This window comes from Macaca thibetana, chromosome 2 (assembly GCF_024542745.1).
Source record: "Macaca thibetana thibetana isolate TM-01 chromosome 2, ASM2454274v1, whole genome shotgun sequence".
In the NCBI taxonomy this organism is placed as follows: domain Eukaryota; kingdom Metazoa; phylum Chordata; class Mammalia; order Primates; family Cercopithecidae; genus Macaca; species Macaca thibetana.
The window spans coordinates 40,810,326-40,837,400 of NC_065579.1; the positions used below are offsets into that span (position 1 = coordinate 40,810,326).

Here is a 27,075-nt window from a genome sequence, read left to right on the forward strand (position 1 = left end):
GAAGAGTTTTTAGCTATGAAATTTAAAACATCATCCAGAAAAGAAAAGGTAAATTGGTCTTCATCAAACTGTAAAACTTCTGTGTCGTGAAATGCACTGTTAAGAGACTGAAATGACAAGCCATCCACTGGAAGGAGTATCTGTGGATCAGATGTCTGACAAATGACTTGTGTCCAGAATGTTTGAAGAACTCTCAAAACAAGAAAACAAACAACCAAATATAAAACTGAGCAAACAATATGAACAGACACTGCACAATAAAATATCACTATGCATCTTTTAGAATAGCTAAAATGTTTTTAAAACTAAGTACAGTTGCTAGCAAGGATGCAGATCATCTAGTGGGAATGTAAAATAATACAGTCATTTTGGAAATGGTTTGACAGTTTCTTAAACAGTTGAACATATACTTACCATATGACCCAGCAATCCCATTCCTAGCCATTTACTCACATAAAATGAAAACCTAAGTTCACACACAAAAAACTGTTCATAACAATTTTATTTGTATCACCAAAAATTAGAAGTTAACATCCCTCAACAAACTATGGTGCATTCACATAGCAGAATATCACAGTCACAATAAAGAGGGACAAACTGTTGCTATATGTAACAGCATGGATGAATCTCAAATGCATTATGCTATGTGAAAGAGCCCAGATACAATACAAAAGGCAAGGTACTATATGATCCCATCTATATGACCGTCTGTAAAAGAGAAGACAGTAGAGACAGAGAAAAAAATCAAAGGTATTCAAGGCTTAAAGGTTGGGAGCAGTATTTGACTATAAAGGGATAGCATAGGACAATTTAGGGAGGGAGGTGGTGATAGAACTGCTCTGTAAATGCTGATTATACTGGTGGTTTTAAGATTCTGTACATTTGGTAGACTGGGCATGGTGGCTCATACCGTAATCCCAGCACTTTGGGAGGCTGAGGTGGGTGGATCACTTGAGGTCAGGAGTTCAGGACCAGCCTAGCAACATGTTGAAGCCCTGTCTTTACTAAAAATACAAAAATTAGCCGGGCGTGGTCACGCATCTGTAGTCCCAGCTGTTCGGGAGGCTGAGGCAGGAGAATCGCTTGAGCCTAGGAAGCAGAGGTTGCAGTAAGCCGTGATCACATCACTGCACTCCAGCCTGGGTGACACAGCAAGACTCCCATCTCAAAAAAAAAAAAAAGATTCTATACGTTTGGTAAATAAAATTACTACCAAAAGAGTGAATTTTACTGTATTTCATAATTCTGTTCTCATTTCTACAAATGAAATGCCACTTGGGATTTTAATCGTGTTGTATTTATAAATCAATTTGGGAAGAAGTGACATCTTAACAATATTGAGTCTTCCAATTCATGAATATGTTATATCTTCCCAATTATTTAGGTCTTCTTTAATTCTTCTTAGCAATGTTTTGTAGTTTTTGATGTATAGGTCTTGCGCTCTTGGTTGGATTTATTCCTAAGTATTTCATAGTTTGATTTTTTTTAAATGTTATTTTTAAAATTTTGATTTCCAGTTGTTCATTGTTAGTATACGCTAATACAATTTTTGTGTGTCAGTCTTGTATCCTGCATTCTTGCCAAAGTCGCTTTAAGTTATTTTGTGTGGATTACTTAAAATTCTCAACAAATGATCACATCTGTAAATAAAAATAGCTTTATTTCTTACTTTCCAATCTATATGCTATTTTGTTTTCCTTGTTTCATTGTCTAGCTAGAACTTCTCCAGTGTAATGAGATGAGGATGAACATACTTGTTTTGTTCCCAATATTAGAGGAAAGTGCTCAGTCTTTCACTATTGAATATGTGGGGTGTAGGTTTTTCATAGATTGCCTTTACTAAAGAAAAGAAAAGAAATTATCTTCTAGTTTGTTGAGTTTTTATCATAAATAGATATTGGATTATTTTTACTTTTTTATTTTTAAACCCCAAACATGAGCCATAGGTTTTTTTTTTCAATCAGTTATTTTTTTTGTATCTGTTGAAATAGTTTTTTTTTTTTTTAACTCTGATTTATATGGTGAATTCATTTGATTTGGTTTCAAATGTTAAACTAATATATTTGAGGTAAACCTAATTTAGTCATTATGTATTATCCTTTAGATATATTGTTAAATTCAGTTTACAGAAATTTGGTAAGGAGTGTTTCACATTTATATTCATGACGGGTGAGTTGATGAATAGTTTTTTTATGATGTCTTTTTCTGGTTTTGGTATTGGGATAGTGCTGGCCTTGGGGAATGAGGTGGAGGTGTTCCCTCTTCAGTTTTCTGCAATAATTTGTGAAGAATTATTTTTTTCTTCAGTTCTGGTGGAATGCTACCAGTTGGAATCTGAATACGATGACCGTTTTGTGGAAAGGTGTTTAACTACAAATTCAAATTTTTTAATAGAAATAGGACTATTCAGGTTATCTGTTTCTTGCATGAGCTTTCAAGGAATTTGCTCATGTCATCTGAGTTTTCAAATTTATTAACATAAAACAGTTCATAATTTCTTATTCCTTTTTCAAGTCTGTAGTATCCTTTGCAATAGTCCCTCTCTTGTTCTTTATGTTGGTAATTCCTTTTTTTTTCCTTGGAGACAGTCTCGCTCTGTCTCCCAGGCTGGAGTGCAGTGGCGCGATCTCGGCTCACTGCAACCTTTGCCTCCTGGGTCCAAGCCTTTCTCTTGCTTCTGCCTTCCAAATAGCTGGAATTACAGGCACGTGTCACCACGCCCAGCTAGTTTTTCTATTTTTAGTAGATACAGGGTTTCACCATGTTGGCCAGGCTGGGCTCAAACTCCTGACCTCAGGTGATCTGCCTACCTTAGCCTCCCAAAGTGCTAGGATTATGGATGTGAGCCACTGTGCCTGGCTGGTAATTCCTTTTTTCCTGTTCAGTCTGACTAGAGATTTAGCAGAGAATCAGTTTTTTGTTTCATTGCCAAAGAATCAGTTTTTGGTTTCATTGATTTTCCCACCTATTAATATTATTATTATTTTTCGAGACAGCGTCTCACTCTGTTGCCCAGGCTGGAGTGCAGTGGTGTGATCTCAGCTCACTGCAGCCTCCACCTCCTGGGTTCAGGCTATTCTTGTCCCTCAGTCTCCCGAGTAGCTGGAATTACAGGTGTCCACCACCATGCCCGGTTATCTTTTTTTTTTTTTTTTTTGAGATGGAGTCTCACTCTGTCACCCAGGCTGGAGTGCAATGGCACGATCTCGGCTCACTGCAACCTCCCCCTCCCAGGTTCAAGCAATTCTCCTGCCCCAGCCTCCTGAGTGGCTGGGATTACAGGTGCCTGCCACCATGCCTGGCTAATTTTTGTATTTTTAGTAGAGATGGGGTTTCACCATGTTGTCCAGACTGGTCTCAAACTCCGAACCTAGTGATCCGCCTGCCTCTGCCTCCCAAAGTGCCGGGCTTACAGGCATGAGCCACCACGCCTGGCCAACTTTTTGTGTTTTTAATAGAGATGGGGTTTCACCATGTTGACCAGGCTGACCTCAAACCCCTGACCTCAAGGGATCCACCTGCCTTGGCCTCCCAAAGTGCTGGGATTACAGGCATGAGCCACTGCACCCAGCCTGTTCTCTATTTCAGAGTTTAGCCAACTGTTTCTGTAAGAGGCAAGGTATATATATTGGATTATTTTTACTTTTTTATTTTTAAACCCCAAACATGAGCCATAGATTTTTTTTTCAATCAATTACTTTTTTTGTATCTGTTGAAATAGTTTTTTTGTGTGTTTTTTTTTAACTCTGATTTATATGGTGAATTTTTTTTTTTTTTTTTTTTAATTTTTGCAGGCTCTGGTCTCTAGCAACTACTCCTGTATGCTGTTATAGCCTGGAAGCAGCTATAGACAATACATAAGCAAGTAGATATGGCTGTCTTCCACTAAAAATTACCAAAAGAGACAGCAGGCTGGATTTGGCCCAGACCGTAATTTACCAGTCTGTGCTCTATTTCATTGATTTCCAATTGTTCATATTAGTATATACACTAATATGCATACATTAATGGGGGCGTCATGTGTGTGTGTAGCTTTTATCTGTTCCTTAGCTCACATACTCAATTGAGTTGGCCCAATAATTGATTTCTTTTTTTTTTTTTTTTTTCTGATACAGAGTCTCACTCTGTTGCCAGGCTAGAGTGCAGTGGCATGATATTGGCTCACTGCAACCTTTGCCTCCGGGTTCAATAGATTCTCCTGCCTCAGCCTGCCGAGTAGCTGGGACTACAGGCATGCGCCACCACACCCAGCAAATTTTTGTACTTTTATTAGAAATGGGGTTTCACCATATTGGCCAGGATGGTCTCGATACCTTGACCTCATGATCCACCAGCCTTGGCCTCCCAAAGTGCTGGGTTATAGGCATGAGCCACCATGCCTAGCCTAATTGATTTTTTTAAGATTTGATTTCTTGTCTCCATAGGAATATTTACGGAGCAGTTTTGTGAGCTTCAAAATAGAACTGTACCTCACTCTTTCATGCTTTTCAATGAAGCCTGGGAATGCATGGGTGTATTCTAACACTACAAAAAGGGGAGTTACCTGTCCTGCTGACCTGCTCTATTCTGAGGGATCTTCCCTGGAATTCCCCTTTATATTCTGTTTTAGTGGGTAAGAGGGGATAGCTGTTTTCTAGGTGAGTCTAAAGGTGTTTACCATTTCTCCTCTCCCCATGAATACCTTGGTTATGAAGCCTTATTGAAATTCTTATTCATTGTTAGGATCATTTCCATTATTTCCTCTTAAGCTGCTCTGGCCAACTCATAGGACTGAGTCTTCTTGGTGAGAAATGGTGGGGAGATGGAGAACAAGAGAGTAATAAGCTATGATTCTTCCATGTGCTGCCCCTCTCCTACTTCTCAGCCAGGTTATACCTGTGTTCCCATTGATTGGCTTCATCCTCTGCATTCTGATTTTGTCTTAGTAAAGCCTGGCAGAGGCTCGTTGGTGAGGATTGGATCACTACCACTGATGAATATCATTTTGCTGGCTTGCTCTTGGAAGGTGGGGTTGTTGTAAAGCTTGCTAAGGCTTTCTATAATCACTTTAAGGAATTTGAGCAGAACTAGAAGGAGTGTGGTGTTGTGAGTCTGGTGTTGCCACATTTGGATTGCATGTCAAGACAAGTGATGGAGAGGGAGAGAGAAAGAATACTTGTAGGCTGGGCATGGTGGCTCATACCTGTAATCCCAGCACTTTGGGAGGCCAAGGTGGGCAGATCACGGGGTCAGGAGTTCGAGACCAGCCAGACCAATATGGTGAAACCCCGTCTCTACTAAAAATACAAAAATTAGCTGGGCGTGTGGCACAGACCTGTAATCCCAGCTACTTGGGAGACTGAGGCAGGGAGAATTGCTTGAACCCAGGAGGCAGAGGTTGCAGTAAGCCAAGATGATCGTGCCACTACACTCCAGCCTGGGCGACACAGTGAGACTCTGTCTTAAAAAAAAAAAAAAAAAAAAAAAAAAAAAAAAAAAAAGAACACTCATTGTATTTAATTACCTTATCCTGTAGGCTCAGGTGGGGCTAGAATGTGGGGAGAGCAACTATAATTCAGTTGGTTCTGATGTCATCTTGAACTTGGACTCCTAAAACATTGACTGTCAACTCTTCCCCAAACTAATTACTCCTATTAATTACCCTTGTCATGTCATGTCTGCCCCTTCATAAGATCTTTTCCACAAGAGACTAACCAAAAAGAGTGCAGATTCATTATTATTAATTTCCTTAGGGTATTGTTCCTACCAAGAAATTTAAGACAGATTCACCATGTACCAGTGCTTACATACCAGATCACCAGAAATCTGACATCTTCTCCAGATCAGATCATGTCTGTCCCACTTCATGGGCACATAAAGTCCTCTTCAACATGATCTAACTGCCCTGGAATAAAAAGTTTCCCAGTGCTTGCTTAGCTATTGGACTATACAATTTATGTTTCATGTCTACTATATCTCAAAGGCAGCCTTTTCTGGTTTCACACCTCAGGACTCACTCCCTAATAATCTAGTTACAGCAGTGTGTTAATCTAGGAGAAATAAAACCATGTACCCTTTAGGGTATTTGGGGGCTTGGGCCACTGCAAGCAAACAGTCTCCTCAGTTAGCTTAATTAACTTGTCTTGCAAAGAAAAAGTTTAAAATTGGAGAAAATTATGTGAATCTGTATCCCATCCTCATTCCTTTGAGTTATTCCTGACTGGGCTCCAGGACTGTGTCACTTCCTCCAGGAAGTTTTCCCTAACCCTTGCAGTATCCAACAAGTGCTCTTTCTTCATGCCTTCTATCTATTCTCTGTGTTTACTTCAATCACAGTGAAATGTAATTGTTTGTGTGACAGCTTCCAAGTCAGGGAGTGTGTTTTTTTTTTTTTTTCCTGCCTCATCCTGATGCCCTACAGAGGGCATACCCATAATAGGTACTCAGTAAATGGTTTGTTGAATTGCTAAGGTTGGTACTGTTGGTATCCCTATCATAGTCCTTTCACCATTATCTTAATCTTTGCCTCCTGCTGGTCTGGCTGTGAGAATGGAATAGCTGACAAGAACAATTTTTCCTCTGAGAAGACTGCAGTCACCAGTGCAGTGGTTGTCCTCAAGGTGTACTGTCCTGCCAGCTGGCACAGGCTTCCTCCAATCTTCACATTAGGCCAGCCTGGACTAAGTTTCTTCACACATTTTTCTTCCTTTTCTCTTCCCCTAACAGGGTTCAAAAAAGTTAAAAGGTCCTAAGTGCCCATGGCTGGTGTAGCTGGTGGACAGGGTCTAGGCCTTCATGCAGAAGGTCATGAGCTTAGGAGCAAGCAGCAGGTGGAGGCCTAGGAAAGGGAGGCCTCCCTAGGAGGGGAGTTGCAGCACCTACAGAGCTTCCACCAAAGAGACTGCATTGTTGAAGGAACATTGTGGTTTGTCCCAAGAGCTTGTCTTAGAAAAGAGATTTTCAAGAAAAATAATAAATTATGTTTTCTCTTTGATTTGATGGTATGACCTATACAAAATAGCTGCCTTTGCCCAGCTATGGATTAATGCCCACGAAGAAACCCCCGAAGTGTTGGGGTTCTCTTTTGCCTAAGGGAGATTTTGTTTGGGTGTGGTTACTGTTGCTAGCAATGATGTCAGCCGATGAGAAATCAGGGCATTGAGAGTGGAACCTGTGAGAATCCATGTACCTTCAAGTGAAAAATTGCCCAAGCTCTTGAGACAGCTTGACTCTGGGACTTCAGAGCCTTCCTGACTGTTGGCCCTTTGTTCTTTTCCAGACACTGTGCATCTTAGCCAACATAGCGGATGGGACAACAGCAAAAGATCTTATTATGACCAATGATGATATCCTACAGAAAATCAAGTATTACATGGTGAGCCCTTGTCCCCTTTCACCATAGGATTAGAATGTTGCGTTGTTAACTCAAAATAAATTGTGCAGAGATTTTAAAAAGAGGAAAAGAATAGACTACTCTGTGACTCCTCAGATTCAAAGAATTCTCTTCTATCCTGAAGAAAAAGAAAAAACACCAAGTCCTTGAAGCTTGTACCACTTGGTAATATTATTATCTGCCACTCCACTCTCTGCCCTTGTCATCTACTGATTGCCTCCCTCTTACTCAGTGAAGACCCGGGCTCTTGGCTTTCTCCCAGTGCTCTCCAGTCCCTGTCGTCCCTCTCAAGGCTTCAGTCGCATGGTGGATGAACCCTCTAGCCCCCTGGCCCCATAGTTTCTTTACCTGTTTGCTTCTAAACAATCTGCTACTTACTGCCGTGGCCATACCCTGCATCTGATCATCACCAGAGACTGCCCATTGCCAAAATGTGGGTATCAAACAGCCTTCCACTTTTCATTCTGTCAACATCTCCTGACAAAATTCTAATCACGGAGGAAGCCTCTCCTTGTCACACCAATCTGTCTTCTCTATCCCTGCCTTGTCAGAGTTAACAACTGCAGAGAAAGGCACAGAACCCCACATGGGCACTCAGCTCCTCCTGGTGTCCTTCAGTGATTCTCAAGGAAGCTGGCAACCTCGTTCTCCGTGAGAATAGATTCTTACCTGCCCCTCATTCTTTAGACCTCACCTCTTCCCTCACCCATTACAGTTAGTGATGACCTCAGCTTTTTGTTTTATTAAGAGAAGAGAAACTAAAATCCTTCAGTGGCTCCTTGTTATACCTTGAATAAAGTTCATATGCCCTTATGATGGCCTGTCAAATCCTACATGACCTAACCCATTCATATCCCCAACTTATCTTATTCCTCTCTTCCTTTGTTCACTACACTGGCCACTTGCAGTTTCTCAAAAAGGCCATGTTCTTTCCTTCCTTGGGACCTTCACACATACTGGTTTCTCTGCCTGGAACACTTTTCTTCTCTCCGTTTCACCCTTCAAATCTCAGCTGAACTTATACTTTCTTACTGGACTCTTGCCCTTGTAGATTATTACTCATTACTGCATTTTGTTCCCTTCCTTCAGAGCACTTAGCTCAGTTTTAGTGATATATATATTTGTTTGTGTGCCTACTGGGTGTCTCTACCACAGTGTAAGTCCCATGAGGGCCGGGACCATGTCAGCTTTGTGCACAATTTTATATCCACCATGGTGTCTGGCCCTTAGCATATGCTTGGTAAATATTTGTTGAATGAAAACCTTACCACTTCAACCAGGGATTCCCTTACCTTTCCAATATCAATCCACATTGTATCCATAATCACTTAAAAGGTTTTTCTTAACTTCTCATACCCATCGAGGCATACCCATTTCTCTGTTATTCAAAGACAAACCCAAACTTCTTTTTATTTTGAGACAGGGTCTCACTCTGTCACCCAGACTGGAGTGCAGTGATGCCATCTCGGCTCACCACAACTTCCGCCTCCTGGGTTCAAGCGATTCTCTTGCATCAGCCTCCTGAGTAGCTGGGATTATAGACATGGCACTATTGCCCGGCTGATTTTTGTATTTTTAGTAGAGATGGGGTTTCACCATGTTGGCCAGGCTGGTCTTGAACTCCTGACCTCAAATGATCCACCCGCCTCGGCCTCCCAAAGTGCTGGGATTGCAGGCATGAGCCTGTGCCCAGCCTTCAAAGCCAAACTCTTAAAAGCATCTTTTCTGTACATATTGCCTCCTTCCTTACCTCTAAAGTCATTCTTTAACCTGCTCCATTTCACCTCTACCCCCATCATTCAACTGAAACTGTTGTAATTAGGGTCACCAATGACTTCCATGATGCCAAATCCAAAGGATCCTCTTCTCTCTTCATCTTACCCCACTTACAGTAGACTTCAACCCAGCTGACTATTTTCCTCCTCCTGGAAATATCCTTTTCTCTTGGCATGACACCATACCTCCCTACTTACCTCTGAACCCTCTTCTCTTCTCTCCTACACGTGCTCCCCTGAGATCAGCAGATCACAACCTTCATTGTACAATAGGACCTTGCAGGGAGCTTTCAAAGATTACTGCTTTGTCTCCTCCCTCCCAAGATTCTTATTTAATAGGTCTAGGGTTATAGCCTGGGCATCAGGAATTTTTTTTTTTAAGATCGCTGGGTAGTTCTTACGTACAGAGTTGAGAACCACTGCCTTAGGGGAATCTCATCCACCCCCATAGCTTATACTGTCATCCCTGTGCTGACAATATGCTGTAATTTCCAAATGTGTTTCCCAGCCCAGACCTCTCTTCCAAACTCTGGACTTATATATCCTCCTGCCCTTTCAGCATCTCCATGTGGCTGTCTGATAGCATCTTGGAATCTATCTTGATTTCTCCAGCTCTGTCCCCTCATTCACTCATTTTATCAACAAGTCCTATCTGCCCTTCTTCCAAAACTTATCTTGAATCCGATTACTCCTTTCCATCACCACTGCTCCCACCCTAGTCAGTCCAAGTCACAGCACCTTATGCCTGATTAACTATAATAACAGTATCCTCCTTGACACTTCTTCACTGTCACTCCAGTCCCTTCAGCCCAAGTGGTCTTCTAAAAATGTAAATCAGATTTTGTCCCTCCACTGTTTAAATCTTTCAGGGGCTTCCTCTCAACACAGAATGAAATCCAGAGTCCTTACTGTGGCCTATAAGTTTGCACAATTTGGCTATACCTACTTCTCTGAACAGACAGCTCCTTCTTACCTCAGACCTTTTCGGGAACGTTTTCTCCTCCTCAGAATTTCAAGCCCCTTGCTCTTTGCACATCTGACACCTTCCTATTCTTTAAGTCTCCATTTAAATATTGCCTCCTTCAAAGAGATCTGTTTTGTGCATTCCACCTAAATCAATTTCCCACCCCTCCACCCTCCAATTTTCTGTATCCTCATAGTAATTTGTGTCCTCAAAAAATATTGAATGAATGATGAATAAACTTATGCATAGTAAATGCATATTTGTTATAGTATATACAAGCTCACTTATTCAACAAATATTGATTGATTGTCTGAGGCTGGGAGCAGATAAGTTTTATTCTGTTTTGTCTTAAGGGAGCCCAAACTGGACATCTCCTTAAAAGTGTTGGCAGTTAGAAGAAGAAAGAATCACTAGCCATAGAATTCTACTGGAGGAAGCCACATCCATTTCTTTGTCTCTGCTTAGTTGAAATATAGTCCTACATGAGAAGATAAGTCTGTCTTAGCCTTGAAAAAACCATTGAGCATATTTTGCCATTGATACTCCCTCAGATGTGCATAAATTATTTAAACATACTAGAATTTTTTTTATTGACCAGTAAGACAGTCATTTATAAAGGGTTATTTTATTATTGGGTCCTTTTTCATTCAGGCGAAAGCACTATATCCAAAGCAACCAGAAATTGTTGTACTTTTAGTACATAAAGCAAAATAAATAAGAATCGTATTTAGAAGAATAGGAGGCTCATTAGTGATAGTAGAGACATTTGAGAAATCAACTAGAGATTTCGTCAAGTTTTGGGGGACGCTTCTATAGATATAGGAGTAATTTAATTATTCCAGAAGCTGAATGTATTATATAACGCTTCTTGTTTTCAGCAAGTTGTGTCAGAGGAGTAAACCATTTATAGATTGTGTGTGTGTGAAAGTCTGGGTGTTACAGAACTTCCTGACCATATATTCACTTTCTTCCCCAAAGGAATTATTGGGCCATTTGAATAAGATAACCAGTAGCTTAAGAGATAAATACCAAATGCACATCCACCCAGTGTATGTTGGCTATTGGTGACCTGGAAATATAGCCTAAGTCGAAAGCATAGAATTGTCATATGACAGTGTTTCTTCGTGCATGGATTGAATCATAAATTGCAAACTGTACCCATAGCCCTAGAGCTGTTTTGTTTGTCCAGCCAGATGGTTTTTTAAATTTGAATTTGAATTTGAATGTCTTTTGGCAAGGCTTGTACTCCTCAATTTGCCAGATTCTCCACTGTCCCTTGTTATCTTTAGCCCAACCCTTTTACTCATTAGTGTTAATTTCATGGCCCCTCAAGTTATTTGAATATGAGGCCTCTGCTTCAGACTTTTTTTTTTTTTTTTTTTTTTTTGAGCCAGAGTCTCACTCTGTCACCCAGGCTGGAGTACAGTAGTGCAATCTCGGCTCACTGCAACCTCCGCCTCCCGGGTTCAAGTGATTCTCCTGCCTCAGCCTCCTGAGTAGCTGAGATTACAGGTGCCCGCCACTATACCTGGCAAATTTTTGTATTTTTAGTAGAGACAGGGTTTCACCATGTTAGTCATCCTGGTCTTGAACACCTGACCTTGTGATCTGCCCACTTTGGCCTCCCAAAGTGCTGGGATTACAGGTGTGAGCCACTGCGCCTGGCCCTGCTTCAGACTTTTAGGTTATAGGAATTGCCTATGATAGGTCCCCAAAAAAAAGATCTAAAATGAGATTACCACCATTTTGATTTTTTTTCTTTTTCTGTATTAATAGGGCCATTCACATGTTAAACTGCAACTTGCAGCCATGTTTTGTATATCAAACCTCATATGGAATGAAGAGGAAGGTAAGAGATTGGTGAGATTTGCTTTGAAAAAAATTATGGGAAGAGTGTCTTGCACAGTGAAGCTAGCAGGTGCCCCTGAGATCCTGGGCAGAGGCTCTGTTCTTGGACCATCTGGCCCAAGCACCCTCCAGAGTCACCCTGGTATGAGAATCAGTGGAATTAGCGCAAGTCAGGCAGACAGTCAACACTGAGTGCCCCATTTGAGCCAACTCTATACCAGATTCAAGGAGGGAGAGTGAGAAGTAAGTGGCAGTCCCTGCCATGAGAAAGCGGATGAGGAGAATGTGAGATGCACTTGAAGAAGGTGAGAGGAGAGAGTGGGTGGGAGGACGAGCCTTTCGTTGTGAGCAGAGGAAGCACATATGAGGACTACAGGCAGATAAACATGATGGAGAAGAAAGTGCATTGGTGAAAAATCAGAAGTGCAGTGTGACCAGTGAAGCAGCTAGTCTGTAAGGAGGCCTGTATAGATCAGAGGTTCTTTACTGTGACTGCATATTAGAATCACCTGGGAATTTTTACACCAGGCCAATTAAATCAGAATCTCTGGGGTGGGCTCCAGGCATAAGTGTTTCTTAAAGCTCCCCAGATGATTCCAATATATAGCCAAGGTAGCAAATATAGGAGAGCAGTGGGTCTCAAGGCTGGGTTGGCTGCATTAGAATCACCTGGGGAACTTTTTTAAGTGCAGATTTCTGGGCCTCATCCCTAGAAATTCTAATTCACTGTGTCTAGAGAGAGCCAGTGCATGAGTGGTCACTGTGGGCTCTTCAGTGGGGAAGACTCCAGGGGATTACTCAGCTGCGCCCAAAACAAAGTGCAAGAAGGGAAACTGGATTCCGCCTACAGACCTAGATACCAAGTACCACCTGTGTACTGGGGAGACAAGCCACCCTCAAGGAGATGTTAGTCTAGTTGGAAAGTATAACAGAGTGATAGGAAATTGGAAGTGCCAGTTGTGCTGAGAGGCAACAAAAAGTGCTGGGAGGACAGAGGAGGGTAGAAGATAATAGAAAGGGGAAGGTAAGACCTGTTTGGAGTAGTAAGAGCCTGGCCTGATCTGGCCAGGGCCATGGGTATGTCCTGAAAGAAGTGATGAAGCTGGGAGTGAGTGGCAGAGGGTCTTGTACCAGGCTGAAGGATCTAACCTTGACCCTGTAGTCCACGGAGAAATCAGTCCAGCTGCAGAACCCAGGATAGACTGCAGGCAGGATGGTCAGGAGGCAGAGAGACAAGTTAGAAGGCTGTCAGAGAGTCTAAGCATGAGCGGGTCCAACTACATTGGGAGAGGGTAGAGGACAAGGAGTACAGGAGGAGTAGGGAGTGAAGGACACTGGTAAGGCTCTAGATTGTTAATTGTACATCAAAGAGAGTGTTTGCCTGGGTCATGTTCCCAATAACCTGGCTTTAATCATTTAGGTTCACAAGAACGCCAGGATAAATTACGAGACATGGGCATCGTAGATATTCTACACAAACTGAGTCAGTCACCAGATTCAAACCTTTGTGACAAGTGAGTATGAATGCAGAAAGCCCTTGCCTTGGGCTATGTTGGATTCTTTCATGAAAGGGTTTGAATTGCTTGGTAGTTAACATGGCCACACTTTTTAAATCTTTTAGATTCTTAGATTTTCTTTATAATTTTCTGTGAGCCACTGTACGACATTTGAGTGAGCTGTAAACTAATGATTACCAAATTATTAAAGACTCTCACTGTGAATTAACATGAGTCTGGGCTATCTTCGTGGATAGGATCCAGAGACCATTTGCATACATTCCCCTGATCATTAGAATAGACATGCATGTGGCCTTTTGGAAAGCAGAAAACCAGTAATGCAAACATTCTTTAGCTCAAAACCTCACTGAACACCCATTTTGTGCCAGGCTGGCCCGGCTGCTAGGGATACAAAAGCAAGCACTAAGGAATCACTGTCCTCAAAGAGCTCATCATTTCCTGGTAGAGTCAAGAGTTATAATCAGATACGCAGCTAACCTCAAAATAGCCATAAATGCTCTTCCTAGCTGTGTGTTCTCCCTTGTAACAGCCTTCAGTTTCCATTTTGCCTTTGTATAATAACAAATCAGGGAACATCAATACTTTGAGTCTGTAGACTCTTGGGCATGGCTTAGAAGCCCTTCAGCCCTTAATGGTCTGGCTCTGCCTTTCTCATCTTCCCCGCACCCACCATACACACCCCATACTGCAGCCATACCTGCCTGCTTACAGTAGCACACCTTCATGCATTTACACATTCTGTTCCATCTGCTTTGCTATCCCAGTCTCCTCTCCTTTGAGTCCCCATTCATTCATCAGATAGCTCTTTTTAATACCTGCCTTCTGCCAGGCATTGTTTTAGGCATTGGAGATATATTGGTGAATAAAATTGATGGAGTCTTTGCCCTCATGTAACTTACATTCTAGTATAGAAGACAGATGATAAGCAAATGAATGCATAACACAGTATCAGGTGATGAGAGAGGTACCATGGAAAAAAATAAAGCAAGGTGAAGGAATGGAGAGTCAAGAAAATTTATTTTCATGTAGGTTAGCCAGTAAAGATCTCTCTGAGGATGACATGGTCAGAGACCTGAATGAAATAAGGAAGATTTCATCTGGGCAAATGCTTAGAGGAAGAGTATTACAGGCAGGGGTGATAGTGGGTTCAAAGGCCCTGAAGCAGGAGTGAACTTGGTATGTTCAAGAAACAGCAAAAGAACAGAGGGCTGATGAAAAATAGTGAGGGGGAAAATGCTAATAGGTGGAAGAAGCCAGATCATGAAGAGCCTTGTAGGTAGGGTAAGGACTTTGGCTTTTATTCAGAGTTTAATAGGAAATCATTGGAGACTATTAAGGAGAGGAGACATTATCTGATTGAATTTCTTTCTTTTCTTTTTTGGAGATGGAGTTTCATTCTTGTTGCCCAGGCTGGAGTGCAATGGCGTGATCTTGGCTCACCACAGCCTCTACTTCCTAAGTTCAAACGATTCTCCTGCCTCAGCCTCCAAGGTAGCTGGGATTACAGGTGCCTGCCACCACACCCAGCTAATTTTTTTGTATTTTTAGTAGAGACAGGGTTTTACCATATTGGCCAGGCTGGTCTCGAACTCCCGACCTCATGTTATCCACCCACCTCATCCTTCACCTACCTCGTCCTCCCATAGTGCTGGGATTACAGGCGTGAGCCACCACGCCTGGCCCTGATTTGAATTTTGAAAAGATCACTCTGGTGACTGTACAGAGAACCATCTGTAGGAGGGCAAGAATGGAGGTGCAGAGACCAGTTAAAGGCCATTGTAATAATGTCGGTAAGGGATGAGGGTATTAGTGTTGGAAGTATTGAGAAGTGGTTGGATTCAGGATTTAATCTGAAGATGAGCACCAACGGGACTTACTCGCAGATTCAGTATAGGATGTTAAAGAGCGGAAAGGAAGATGTCTAGGGTTTTAGCCTGAGCAACTGGACAGAGGGTGTTGCCATATACCAAGATGGTGAGGAATACAGAAGTGTGTTGCAGTAGGGAGCATCAGGAGTTCTTGTTTGGGTATGCCAGCGTTAGGATGCCTATTAGATATCCAAGGGACTTGAAAGAGCAGGGCTGGGGGTGTAAATCTGAATGGTATTTAAAGCCATGGAGCTGGATGGAGTCACCTAGATTAAGTAAAAAAGAGAGAAAGGAGGGCTAAGGACCAAGATCTAGAGCCCCCCTCCGCCTACCCCCCAGCATTTAGGCAGTGATAAGAAAGATGCAGCAAAGGAGCAGAACGAACAGCTAGTGAGGCAGGCAGAGACTTAGGCACATAAGGTGTCCTGAAAGCAAAGGAAAAAAGATGCCTGGACAGTGGCCATTTATCCTTCAAAACTCGTATCAGGTTGCCATGTCCTCCAAAAAGCCTTGCTTGACCTATTCTCTACCCTCCCCTCCAGGCTTTGCCAGGGATGCCTTTTGTGCTCCCATAGCATCTGTAGAACACGTCACACTGTGTCTTGACTATCAGCTTGTCTGTCTTCTCCACTGAAGGGGAGAGAAACTTAACTAACTCCTCTGAAGTAAATGGCTCTCCCAGATTGTGAAGCACACAGGACAGGCTGGTCCTCTGCTTCCCTGAAGCTTAACATCCTGTAGGCTAAAGAAGAATAACTAGGCTAGGAGCAGTGGCTCACGCCTGTAATCCCAGCACTTTGGGAGGCTGAGGCGAGTGGATTTTGAGGTCAAGAGCTTGAGACCAGCCTGGCCAACATAGTGAAACCCCATCTCTACTAAAATACAAAAATGAGTCGGGCATGATGGCATGGGCCTGTAATCCCAGCTACTTGGGAGGCTGAGGCAGGAGGATCACTTGAACCCAGGAGGCGGAGGTTGTGGTGAGCCAAGATTGCGCCACTGCACTCCAACCTGGGCAACAGAGCGCGACTGTCTCAAAAAAAAAGAAAAAAAAAAAAGGAAGAAGAAGAAGAAGAAGTAAATACCTGCAGCCCAAGGCTGCTGGTCAGATGAATGTAACATCAAAGTCAAGTCCAGCCACATGCTGAAGGCTGGATTTGAGCTTGTACTTTGAGGACTGGAACCTCCACCTCCACAGCTGCTGGCATAAACGATGGGCTCTGTCAGCCCATCTCTTCTGCCTGAGAGCCAGGTTGTTCACTGGGGTTTTTATCTCATATTTATTCAGAAGTAAAAACAGATTTTACTTAAAATCATCTCAGAGATAACCTAGGATGTAAGACAGGCCTTACCAGCATCAAGTGGGATAGGTTTAGCCTGCTTGCTTAGACCACTCTGGTGCTGTTTTCACATAAATTTTTAGTTCTTTTTAAACTTTTTTTTTTTTTTTTTGAGACAGAGTCTCGCTCTGTCGCCCGGGCTGGAGTGCAGTGGCCGGATCTCAGCTCACTGCAAGCTCCGCCTCCCGGGTTTATGCCATTCTGCTGCCTCAGCCTCCCGAGTAGCTGGGACTACAGGCGCACGCCACCTCGCCCGGCTAGTTTTTTGTATTTTTTAGTAGAGACGGGGTTTCACCGTGTTTGCCAGGATGGTCTCGATCTCCTGACCTCATGATCCCCCCGTCTCGGCCTCCCAAAGTGCTGGGATTACAGGCTTGAGCCACCGCGCCCGGCCAGTTCTTTTTAAACTTAAACCCTCATTAAAAGAATCAAGGTCTGAGCTACCCAACCTGAGTCCATCTAAGAAAGGGTGATCTTGCCTCCAAACCATTCTTCTAAAAAGACTCCTTAGATAATGATAGTAGAAAGACAATAAAGGTACAGTGTCTGAGACCCAGAATAATCAAACCTAGCCAACCTCTGAATAAGATCCATAAGGAGTTTGAATTGGCAGATTTAAAGAGCAATACGGAATTTTGATCAAGACCCTTATGTGGTATTCACATCGTAGTACAGTAAAGTCTATCACCTGAAGAATACATCTCTCAGGTTCCTTTTGTCGTTAAGGCTTTGATCCTTTGACTTTCAGATGCTTACAGATGAGAAGCTATTGCTAACCAGCCCTCTCCACCCAGGCTCAGAGGGCTTCAGGGTTGCAGGGTCCCAGAGCTCCCACCTCCATCAGAACTGCTCTTCTCAGCCTCTTTAAGTATTTGGGGAGTCAGGTGGATGGTTTGTGGCATCATTCATAAACTTGTTTCTGAAAATGTCCTTGTAGAACCCAACTTGCTCATAACTTGGAGATAATCTTTCTAGAGTTTTCTGTTCTGATGAATTGGACTATTCACAGTATCATATTTAGAGTCTTACATAATTGCAAGAATATACCTTAGTATACCACTTAAAAACTGTTATGTCCATTACTGCAGAAACTGCACTTGAATCCAGCTTATTGTATGCATAGTCTACTTGGTATTAGTTTGATTAGCTATTGTACCTGAACATTGTAGACTTTCTTTCCATAGCTTAGAAGAGGAGACCATTGCTGAAACCTGACGTCCTAATTCCCACAGTTTCAGCCTCTTTAGAAACTTTGCTAAGTTTGTGATAGGAATAGTAAAGGAGGCCTCCTTGGGCCCACCTCAGATCAGGATAGATTAAGTCACTGTTCACATTCTTTTTTTTTCTTCGGTTTGTTTTTGGGGTTTTTTTGTTTTGTTTTGTTTTGTTGTTTTTTGGGATGAAGTTTCGCTCTTGTCACACAGGCTGGAGTGCAATGGCACGATCTCAGCTCACTGCAACCTCTGCCTTCCAGGTTCAGGCCATTCTCCTGGCTCAGCCTCCGAAGCAGTTGGGATTACAGGTGCCCGCTACCACACTCGGCTAATTTTTGTATTTTTAGTCGAAATAGGGTTTCTCTATGTTGGCAGGCTGGTCTTGAACTCCTGACCTCAGGTGATCTGCCCGCCTCGGCCTCCCAAAGTGCTAGGATTACAGGCGTGAGCCACAGCACTGGCCTACATTCTATCTTTTCCTTTTTACCTGGCCCATTTCCTTCTTCCCCCATCACCGTAACAACGCACATCTCACATTGATCAGTTATGGAGTCATCAGGTGTGATGAGAAGAACAAGATGAAATTGTAGCCGCCTTCCACAGTTTTGAGGCATGTAAAGCATAAGACAGCCTCATCCCATGGGCTCTTGGCCCCTTCCATGCACCTTCTGATCACCTCAACACCATTTCCTTGGTCAGTTTTCTTATTTGCTTCCCAGAACCCTAAGTGTCCTCCTCTAGTGTTGTGCTTCACTGCGTAAAACCTACATGGCAATAAGAAAAAGTGAAGAATTTGAGACCTATCACAACTATATGCCAGTGACAAAAGAAAACATTATAGAATGTCAGCACATACCAGGGACTGTGGAATGTCACTGAACTGCAGCAGGTTTAAGTGCAGGAACAGCCCTCTGAGAGAACCACAGAAATAAGAATATAGCCAGAGTAGATTTCAGGTATCTGCCCACTGCAGATCTCTGCCCCTTAAGGTAGGTGCCCACCTGGGCTCACCCCAATTCCCTCTGGAGATTTACTTTTTTAGACTTCCCCAACTATCATCATTGAACCATAGGGTTTTTTACCCCAATTACAATTCTGAGATGGCTAACAGGAATTTTGTGATTTCAGGGCAAAGATGGCACTGCAGCAGTACCTGGCATGATGGGAGTGCCCCTGGGCACCTGCGAGCATCCCACCTCCTTGTTTAAGGAAGTACAGGAACCAGCCTCATTTGATTCCTTCTATTTGCACAAGTCACCTTGGACTGCAGGGAGCTGTTTTGCAAAAGCAGTTTAGTAGGCTTAGATCTCAAATTCATCTTGAGAACATTTTTTTGAGGTAGTAATTTCCTCAGAAGACTCTTGTGTTTTGTTTTGGTTTTTTTTTTTTCTGAGCTACCCGGACTCTTTATTAGAACAATCAGTCATTTTCCTTTGGACCTACAATTTTTTGCCTATGCTGCAGCCACTTTGTGAGTGAGAATGAATATGTCTGTGTAAACACACAGGCACGCGTGTGTATGTGCACGTACATGGGCCAGAATGAATGGATGTGTGTGTGTGAGGGATACCTCAGATTTTTCTTTTCTTATTTTGTGTGAAAATCTCTTTTCTACAGATTTTCCAGGGTTTAAGCATTGCTTGCTGTATAAAAAAACTTTACTGAATTATATACAGTTTGAATGAAATGTTATTTTAAAAACAAAACAATTGTTAAGTGTTCCATAAAGGTTATGTTGAATTTTGGTCAGATGAATATTTGTAAGTAAAAAATATATGCATTTCTGAACCTCAACTTACATAGATTTTCTTTATATAAAAAAAAAAAAGAAAAAGTTGGCTATAGTTGGCCTGATTAACAGGCACTATACATGGTGCTGTGCAAAAATAGTAAGCTAGCATCTTACTGCCGTCAATATTAGCAGGTACAGAGCCTTTTTTCATCCTAATTTAATAAGTTCTCAGGCTTCCAAGTCAGACAGACAGGGAGGAGTAAAGTGAGGCGACAGATTCACCATAGGCTTTTTGAAGCATCAAAGGGAAATATAACTACTGATAGTGAAAGCCCAGCCATGACCCAGATGGGGCTTACCCTTGACAGGAACTAGGGACCGAGAGCCTCCCAATTGCCCTAACTCCTGTCATTGGTATTAGCAATATCTGGCCGGATTTAGAACCAGTCATGGAAACTTGTGCTCAAACTAAAAGTAGGTCATCACTTCCCAGAAACAGAACACCTTGTGCTTCCTGAAACAGCATATATCACTGTGAAACTAAAGAATGTTCTACAGACACACCTGTAGAAGGAAACAAAGAACAGGATAGTTTAGAAAGCTTTCTCTTAGCTGTATTCAGCAAATTTCATATTAGTTGCTCAGGATTGCTCGTTGGTATGCTTTTGTAAAATGAGATTGAAATTTAATAAAAGATGCAACTAAAATCTTTTCCTGCATGAAGCGAAAAGCACTCAAGTTGAGAGAGGGGCAATGGAATCTCCCCAGGATGACTGAAGATGACTTCTTTTTACAGCAAGTACCATTAGCCTTTCTGCACCCAACTTCTGGGTCAGCAGCAAGGTGAACTCAACAGAAGTTGCTCTTGACTGTTTGAAGGTAGAAGCAGCCTGCCCTTTGTCTTTGTTAAAAGAAGGTCAAAGGCGTCACAACCAGGATGCAAGGTCTGTGGTCCAGAAGCTTGCGGTGAGTGTGTGCCACTGATGGAGCCCCAAGCCCACCCACCAGCCACTCCTGATGGGGTTGCTCACACTGCAGCTGCCCTATCACCACCCTGCACTTTCCTTGGAAGATTTAAATGTTTGATTGCAAATGAATGTTTTAAAAATGTATTTAATGCAATTTTTCCTGCTCTCAACATGACCACCCAAGATTCAAGTTACTATTTTTTCAGAACATCACTGATTTTAAAATCTGTCCCAACAGGACTTGGTTTTGTGCAGATATCAGAGTGCTAATGTGAGAAACCCGGTTAAAAGAAAACTTAGTTTATTGGGAAGAAAGCCTTAGGCCCACTCGTTTCTAGTACTGTGAAAATATCCTTGGTTGGCATTTTTAACGCAAAACATTATAGTATTGGTATTAAATAGTACCAGGTAAATATAAAGAAACCAATAATGAATTGCTGAGACAATCTTGAACCCAAATAGCATTAGAGAGCTGAAGGCCCAATGAAATAACACTTTCACACTTAAACTCTGTGGATACATCTTGCCTGTGGGTATAAACAGATGGTCAAATTAAAAATGCTTTACTATAATTAACTTTTCTGAATTGAATGAAGGGAAATGTATTTATTGAAACAAAGCTGTTTGCTGCTTTATGCAGGTGCAGTGTTCAGTCAGCAAGGAAGTGGGAAGAGTGGACATGGTCTTGTGTCTACACCCAAGTTCTTAACTAAGCTTCTCGCTCTAATACTGCATTCTGTTTCTCCTTTTGTGCCCTCATTGTAATCCAAAATTTATGAACTAGAAAAGAATGTCCAGTTTAATAAGTTGCATTTTTTTTTCCTTAAGCACTTTATTCAGAACAATACATGTTCTTCTGGTAGTGTTTGGATAATATGATTTTAACACATGCTAATAAAAGCCAAGAAAAATCGTGGCAACTTCTAAAAAGGAGTCTGTTTTCCAAATGTCTAGAGCATTAGGAAACATCAGAAGATAATGTGTACACACTTTTGGAACCTGTGATTCTTGGTAAATGAAGGGCTGGGAAGTGCTTTGCATTTCAGAGTGGGACCCAGTGCTTTAGGGTAACTGTGGCTCCTAGAGGCATCTGCAGCATCTGGGGACCCCACTCTTTTTGGCCTCCTTCTGAAGGCCAGCAGACCTTCACAGGTGGGCACTCCCAGCCACAAGGTATCCCATCCCCAATGTCATGTCCATCCCCTCCGTCCTCTTCTTAGGTATGCCCCATCTCCACTGCCACCAGCTGCTCAGTGTGCAAGAGCTTGCTATCCCTCTGCAAGGACACACAGTTGCTCTTCATCTACCACGCACTGCCACCTTTCCCGTCTCTGAATTGTAGGCACACCTTCTATCTCAAGGCCTCACTGGAAACAAAGCCAAGGACACCTGTACCAGAGTGTGGTGGGAGGATGACGAGGTGGGCAAGAGAGGGAATAATCATGGTGGGAACCTCTGGGAGGACCCAAGGTAAGGCCAAGAGAGTAGGAGCAGGTCCAAGCAGGCCCCTGTTTCCCATAACTGCCACAGGGAAAACTTGGAAGTGAAGCCTAAGAAAAGAGGAAGGGGACCTCCCGCCCCAGATCTTGCTGGAGGGCTGACAGAAAGGTTCCAATTTCTTGCCACCTGGGATAGGGACTGGTGCTGTCCCCATCCTGCCCCTTCCCTGTTTACTGGCCAGAGAGGCACATGTTTATTTCCAGCATGAGAGAAGGTCTAGGATCTGGCTTTAGGGAAGGCTGAGGGAACCCCCCAAGGTCCACTGAGTGGACTACTAAGCCACCTTTCCTCCTATCTCTGCAGCCCCTGGCTCCTGGCTTTGGCAAGCACTCTGCCCTCAGGCTGAGTGGAGGTCCAGAGCCAGTCCTGGAATAAAACCACCCTCCTTGTCAGAGCCAAGTCTGCCCTCCTTCCTGTCAGGCACTCACACCCAGGAGCCAACGGGTCTTAAAACCAAAAGCGGCACCCATCCTTTACTTCCTTGTTTGCTTCTGTTGTGGGAAACCAGGCCTAGGGGCTCTGCCAATGAGTTCCATCCTCTGGGAGCGGGCTGATATTTGAGCCACTCTCGGGAGCCCCCTTATACCCCATTCCCCTGTTCCTTATGCCATGAAACTTGTGGACTCTTAGAGATGCCCTGCAATGCTGAACCCACAGCATCCCTGAGTCACCAGTAATGGGAGGAAGAGGCATGTCACCATTCCTAACACTCCGGCCCCATCACCTAGTGCCCCACTTGCTTTCCCACTGCCCTGCCCAGCTACTTCATCCATCACTGACACAAGAACACTCTCCCCCTACAGGCTCAGTTCCCCAATCTCATTTTCCCCTCTCTCCCCTGCTTTGGGAGGCCCTGGTGGCTCCATCTCTCATCTCACCAGTGTTGGAAGATCTTGGCTTCCCAGATTCTGGGGAGATCAGATGGCTGTCAGCTGGGTGCACCCCCTCGAAGTAGCTCATTTAGAGCCACACACATCTGTCGTATGGAAGCCCAGGCATAGGGCTTCTCCAAGTCGTTTGCCACTTCTGAAGTGGGCACAGACCATATGGGCCCCGCTCTTGAGCCCACTCCCAAAGGGAAGAGCACAGCCCCATGGTGGGCTGTGAGTCTGGGGATCTGGAATAGTGCATCCAGCTTCCTGACAGATCCTGTCAGTGAGGGCTTTGTCATACACATTGAGATCCTGTACAGGTTCCGATGAGCACTGTGGACATGTGTGTTTCCATCCAGGGGTGACACAAGGTCCTGGCAAACACAGTGGCCTTAAACAGTAGGGCCTATTGAAGGTCACCTGCCTTGGTTCCCAACTCTGGGGACTGACTTATCCATGTATCCCCAGAGCCAGCTCAGGGCCTAGCACAGACTGTCTTGTGCTAGGCTGACGAAGAGTGATGCACCCACGAAGACGTCCTCTGGGAGCTAACTGCCCATTTAAAGAACTTCAAGTCATGGACAAAACCAGCAAGGAGGAAGACGCTGGCATTTGCTTCCTAGTATAGAAGAACATGGCCTCCTCAGGAAAAAGTATGCCTGCACTTGGCAAATTTACAAATAAAGTGGTTAGAGGGGGTGGCATTGTGTGCCAATAATTTCCAAGTGGTCACAATAGCTACTTTTTACTGAAATCCTGTGTCCCTCAAGGGGAGAACTGCAGAGGGATGGCTAAGCCAGGCAATTCAGTGAGAGCTGAAGGCAACCTGGCCCCACTAGGAGCTCTCAGCTTTTAAATTTAGGTGTCACCCAGAATCAGAAACCAGAGAAATGGGGGAGGGATGCGTCAAGAAAATTAGATGAACCCTGTTTCCAAATTTGACGTCTAAGCATTGCTTTATGAACATGCCTTGGTAATGGAGAACTGCAGATGGGAAAATCTGGCAGCATTAAATGACTGTTGGTGTGACTTGGGCAGGCAGCATGAGGAAGCATTTGGAGCCTATTTATATCTGCCTCGGCATCAGGGTGCCTGAAAGTGTCATAGCCAATCTTGCACTGTTTTCAAGTTCCTGGTTACCAAATTAAGTTCTAAAATTGTTTAATTCATAAGGTAGATTTATTGTTGAGGAAACACCATCTCATATAACCCAGTATCCTCTGAGATGACACTATATCTCACAACAGGATGTAATAACTGATGTTCAATTATTTTGTAAAATCCCAAAGATAGGAAAAAAAAAAAAAAAACTGTGTTCTACATACTGTTTAATAAGGCAGAAAAGTATATACTATTCTCTTTCTTTACTTTTTTTTTTTTTTTTTTTTTTTTTATTAAGACAGAGTCTCACTCTGTCACCCAGGCTGGAGTGCAGTGGCATGATCTCGGCTCACTTCAACCTTCACCTCCCCGGTTCAAGCGATTCTCATGCCTAAGCCACCCAAGTAGCTGGGATTACAGGCGCACGCCACCACGCCTGGCTAATTTTTTGTATTTTTAGTAGGGACAGGGTTTCACCATGTAGGGCAGGCTGGTCTCGAACTCCTGACCTTAAATGACCCACCTGCCTCGGCCTCCCAAAGTGCTGGAATTACAGGCGTGAGCCACTGCGCCCAGCCGTATTATTTCCATTGTCTACAAAAGACAGCTAAACGAAAAAGTATTGGTACTCAAAAGAGTAAGTTCCGATTCTGGAGGTCCGTTTTGTGCAGTAGACCCCTGGTCACGTGCTCCGGAAGAGCAGCACAGCCATCTCAATCCACATCCTCGGGAAAGCAAAGCGCCTCAGTGGGCCCCTCTGTTGCTTCAGCCTCACCGCCTGTGGGATGACAGATGTTCGGTAGGACTCCTGAAACAGCCCTGTCCCAGACCTTCTGTCCCACCCACCATCCACAAAGAAATGGGAAGTTAAAGGTCAGAGCGGGAGAGCCAGCAAAGAAGTCCTGATATGTGTTAGGGACCAGGAATTAAACAGAATGGATAACATTGAGCATTTAATTCATGTCATATGCCAGACCAAGAGCTTTACATCCTGTCTTTCATCTTCACAACAGCTCTATGATGAAGATTTTTATTATGAAGTTAGTTGTGGTTATGACGAGTCTATCATTATCTCCATTTAACAGATGAGGAAACTGAGGCCCAGAAAAGGTAAGTAACCTTTCAGAGGCTCTTCAGCTGGGGAATAGTGGAGCCAGAATTCAAACCCGGGATTGTCTGTCACCTTGACTCCTGCGTTTTTTTAGCAGGAATAGTGCTAAGTACAATGGAGGCATATGCAGCTCCCCAAAGCTGAGAAAGTGTGACACATCGGAATAAATAGGCAGAACAGCACCCCAGCCAGGCTGCTTCAGTGTCCAAAGGAGGCTGTGCACTTATTCCCAGGGTGTGGTCTGCAGGTAACCCCTTTTCTCATCACCTGAGGCCAAAACGTCAGTCTCATGATCTTCCAGCACTCCCAACAGCCCAGTGAGAACTTCCCAGCCACCTGCCCCAGACTTGGCTCTGAGTTACAGCTATTTGCTTCTAATCACCACCCCCTATTCCCAAAAGCTTGAAGGTGCCCCACAACCCTGGACACATAAGGAAATGCATCATGGACTCTCTGAGGGCAGGTCCCAGAGGAAAGCTGGCCTGGAGTGTGTCAGTGGGTCTCTGATCCACATAGAGCCACACTTCCCAAGATTTCCTGGCTCCCCAACCTCTGGCATGCTCAGCTTGTTCCTCAGCTGGCAGTGGGAATAATTCTGCTTCACAGGGCAGTGGCAAGTCCACCCATTTTGACTTGGCTGCATTTCAGATCTTGAGACCATGAGCATATCAAACATTTAGGCAAATATATTGATTAAAACCCAAACATTTAGACACACATGGGTTATTTCCATTTCAGATGGAATGTGGCCTTCTCCCAAGAATCCAACCCTCGCATCCTTTGGGTTTTCCCAAGGTAATCATCTCCCAGCCCCTTCCACTCATTTCATGCTCAAACCAGAGACATGTAATGCAGCAGTTTCACTGGTTGTAGGGTAGACTTAGTCACATGGGCTCTGGGCCCCTTGGGGCTCTCACCCAGATTTGGAGGTGGTGATGCCACCTGGCATACCTTTCCCAGAGGCTGTCTGAATGCTTCCCATGAAGGGAAGGTCCTAAACAATGGTCATGCATTGAAATGTGGGGCTGAGGGAGATGAGGTCACAGCAAGCTCCAGGTTGAAGCCCTTCTGTATAGCTGCATTTCTCAGTGAGCCCTTAGGGGCTTAACATGGAGTGTGTGGAGTATGTCTGGCCTCTGACTGGCTTTGAGGTAGGCTTCCAGAAAGTTAATGAAATTTTCCCAATGGTTTCCACAGGGAAATGTAAATAAAGTACTTTTTGCAACAAAAATATGACTCCAAAATAAGCAGCAAAAAATTTAATGAGGTATTAAAAAGCAACACTGTTACTCTATGAGGACACAAAATAGTTTAGTATTGATACTCAAGTTATATAATGACCTGTATTTTCAGAACAGGACTGTATTAGTTTGAAGACTTAGTTACCAAAAATTATCAATCCCCCACACACTCAAGCACATAGTCACAAATTCCTTGTATCTATGATTTAATAAAGATCAAATCTCCTTGATGACTTACCCTGAGGGGCTTCTGTATCTTTGTCTGAAAATTTCAAACTGGGGAAGAGCAATGCCAGTTCTCTGTCAGCATCTTCTCTGTCCTGGCTTCCGTGGACGGCATTAAAGGGCATTTCTGTGCCATACTGAGCTCGGAGACTGGGAACATTGGCAAAATGTAAAAGAAACAATTGTTTCATTTGAAAAGAAATGTTTTGCTTTCTGGCAACATGATCACCGGCTACCAATCAGCACCCTGCATTCCTGTGAAATTGATTTCTCTGCAGGAAATACCAAGAACAGCAGCAATAATAATAGTAGCTGGCATTTATTTGGTCATGGCAGTGTGCTGGGCACATAGTTGGGTACTTTACTTACACGATCCCATTGCATTTTCGCCACAGCTCTATGAGACATACTGCTGTTACCCCCATTT

General features: G+C 43.4%; 3 protein-coding genes across 13 annotated transcripts in view; 2 read left to right on the forward strand and 1 right to left on the reverse strand.

The window, feature by feature from the left end:
• Nucleotides 1–21,528, forward strand: part of ARMC8 (armadillo repeat containing 8) — a 112,948-nt gene extending 91,420 nt beyond the window's left edge. For 7 of the 8 annotated variants that reach the window (XM_050779695.1, XM_050779693.1, XM_050779696.1 and 4 more), the window contains 4 exons: nucleotides 7,259–7,354; nucleotides 11,888–11,960; nucleotides 13,380–13,473; nucleotides 19,027–21,528. In XM_050779695.1, coding sequence (XP_050635652.1) covers nucleotides 7,259–7,354; nucleotides 11,888–11,960; nucleotides 13,380–13,473; nucleotides 19,027–19,060 — 297 coding nt within the window. In that variant the 3' untranslated portion in view covers nucleotides 19,061–21,528. Of the gene's footprint in view, nucleotides 1–7,258; nucleotides 7,355–10,464; nucleotides 11,849–11,887; nucleotides 11,961–13,379; nucleotides 13,474–19,026 lie in introns of those variants that run through there. The other variant, XM_050779698.1, reaches the window with a different exon arrangement.
• Nucleotides 1–27,075, forward strand: part of MRAS (muscle RAS oncogene homolog) — a 325,869-nt gene that overhangs the window by 198,794 nt on the left and 100,000 nt on the right. The window lies entirely within an intron of this gene.
• The window catches only part of NME9 (NME/NM23 family member 9), a 29,338-nt gene continuing 26,580 nt past the window's right edge, over nucleotides 24,318–27,075 (reverse strand). For 3 of the 4 annotated variants that reach the window (XM_050779718.1, XM_050779716.1, XM_050779717.1), the window contains exons 11-12: nucleotides 26,662–26,798; nucleotides 24,318–24,849 (exon numbers count right to left, since the gene is read on the reverse strand). In XM_050779718.1, the coding sequence (XP_050635675.1) occupies nucleotides 24,785–24,849; nucleotides 26,662–26,798 (202 nt within the window). In that variant the 3' untranslated portion in view covers nucleotides 24,318–24,784. Of the gene's footprint in view, nucleotides 24,850–26,661; nucleotides 26,799–27,075 lie in introns of those variants that run through there. The other variant, XR_007723356.1, reaches the window with a different exon arrangement.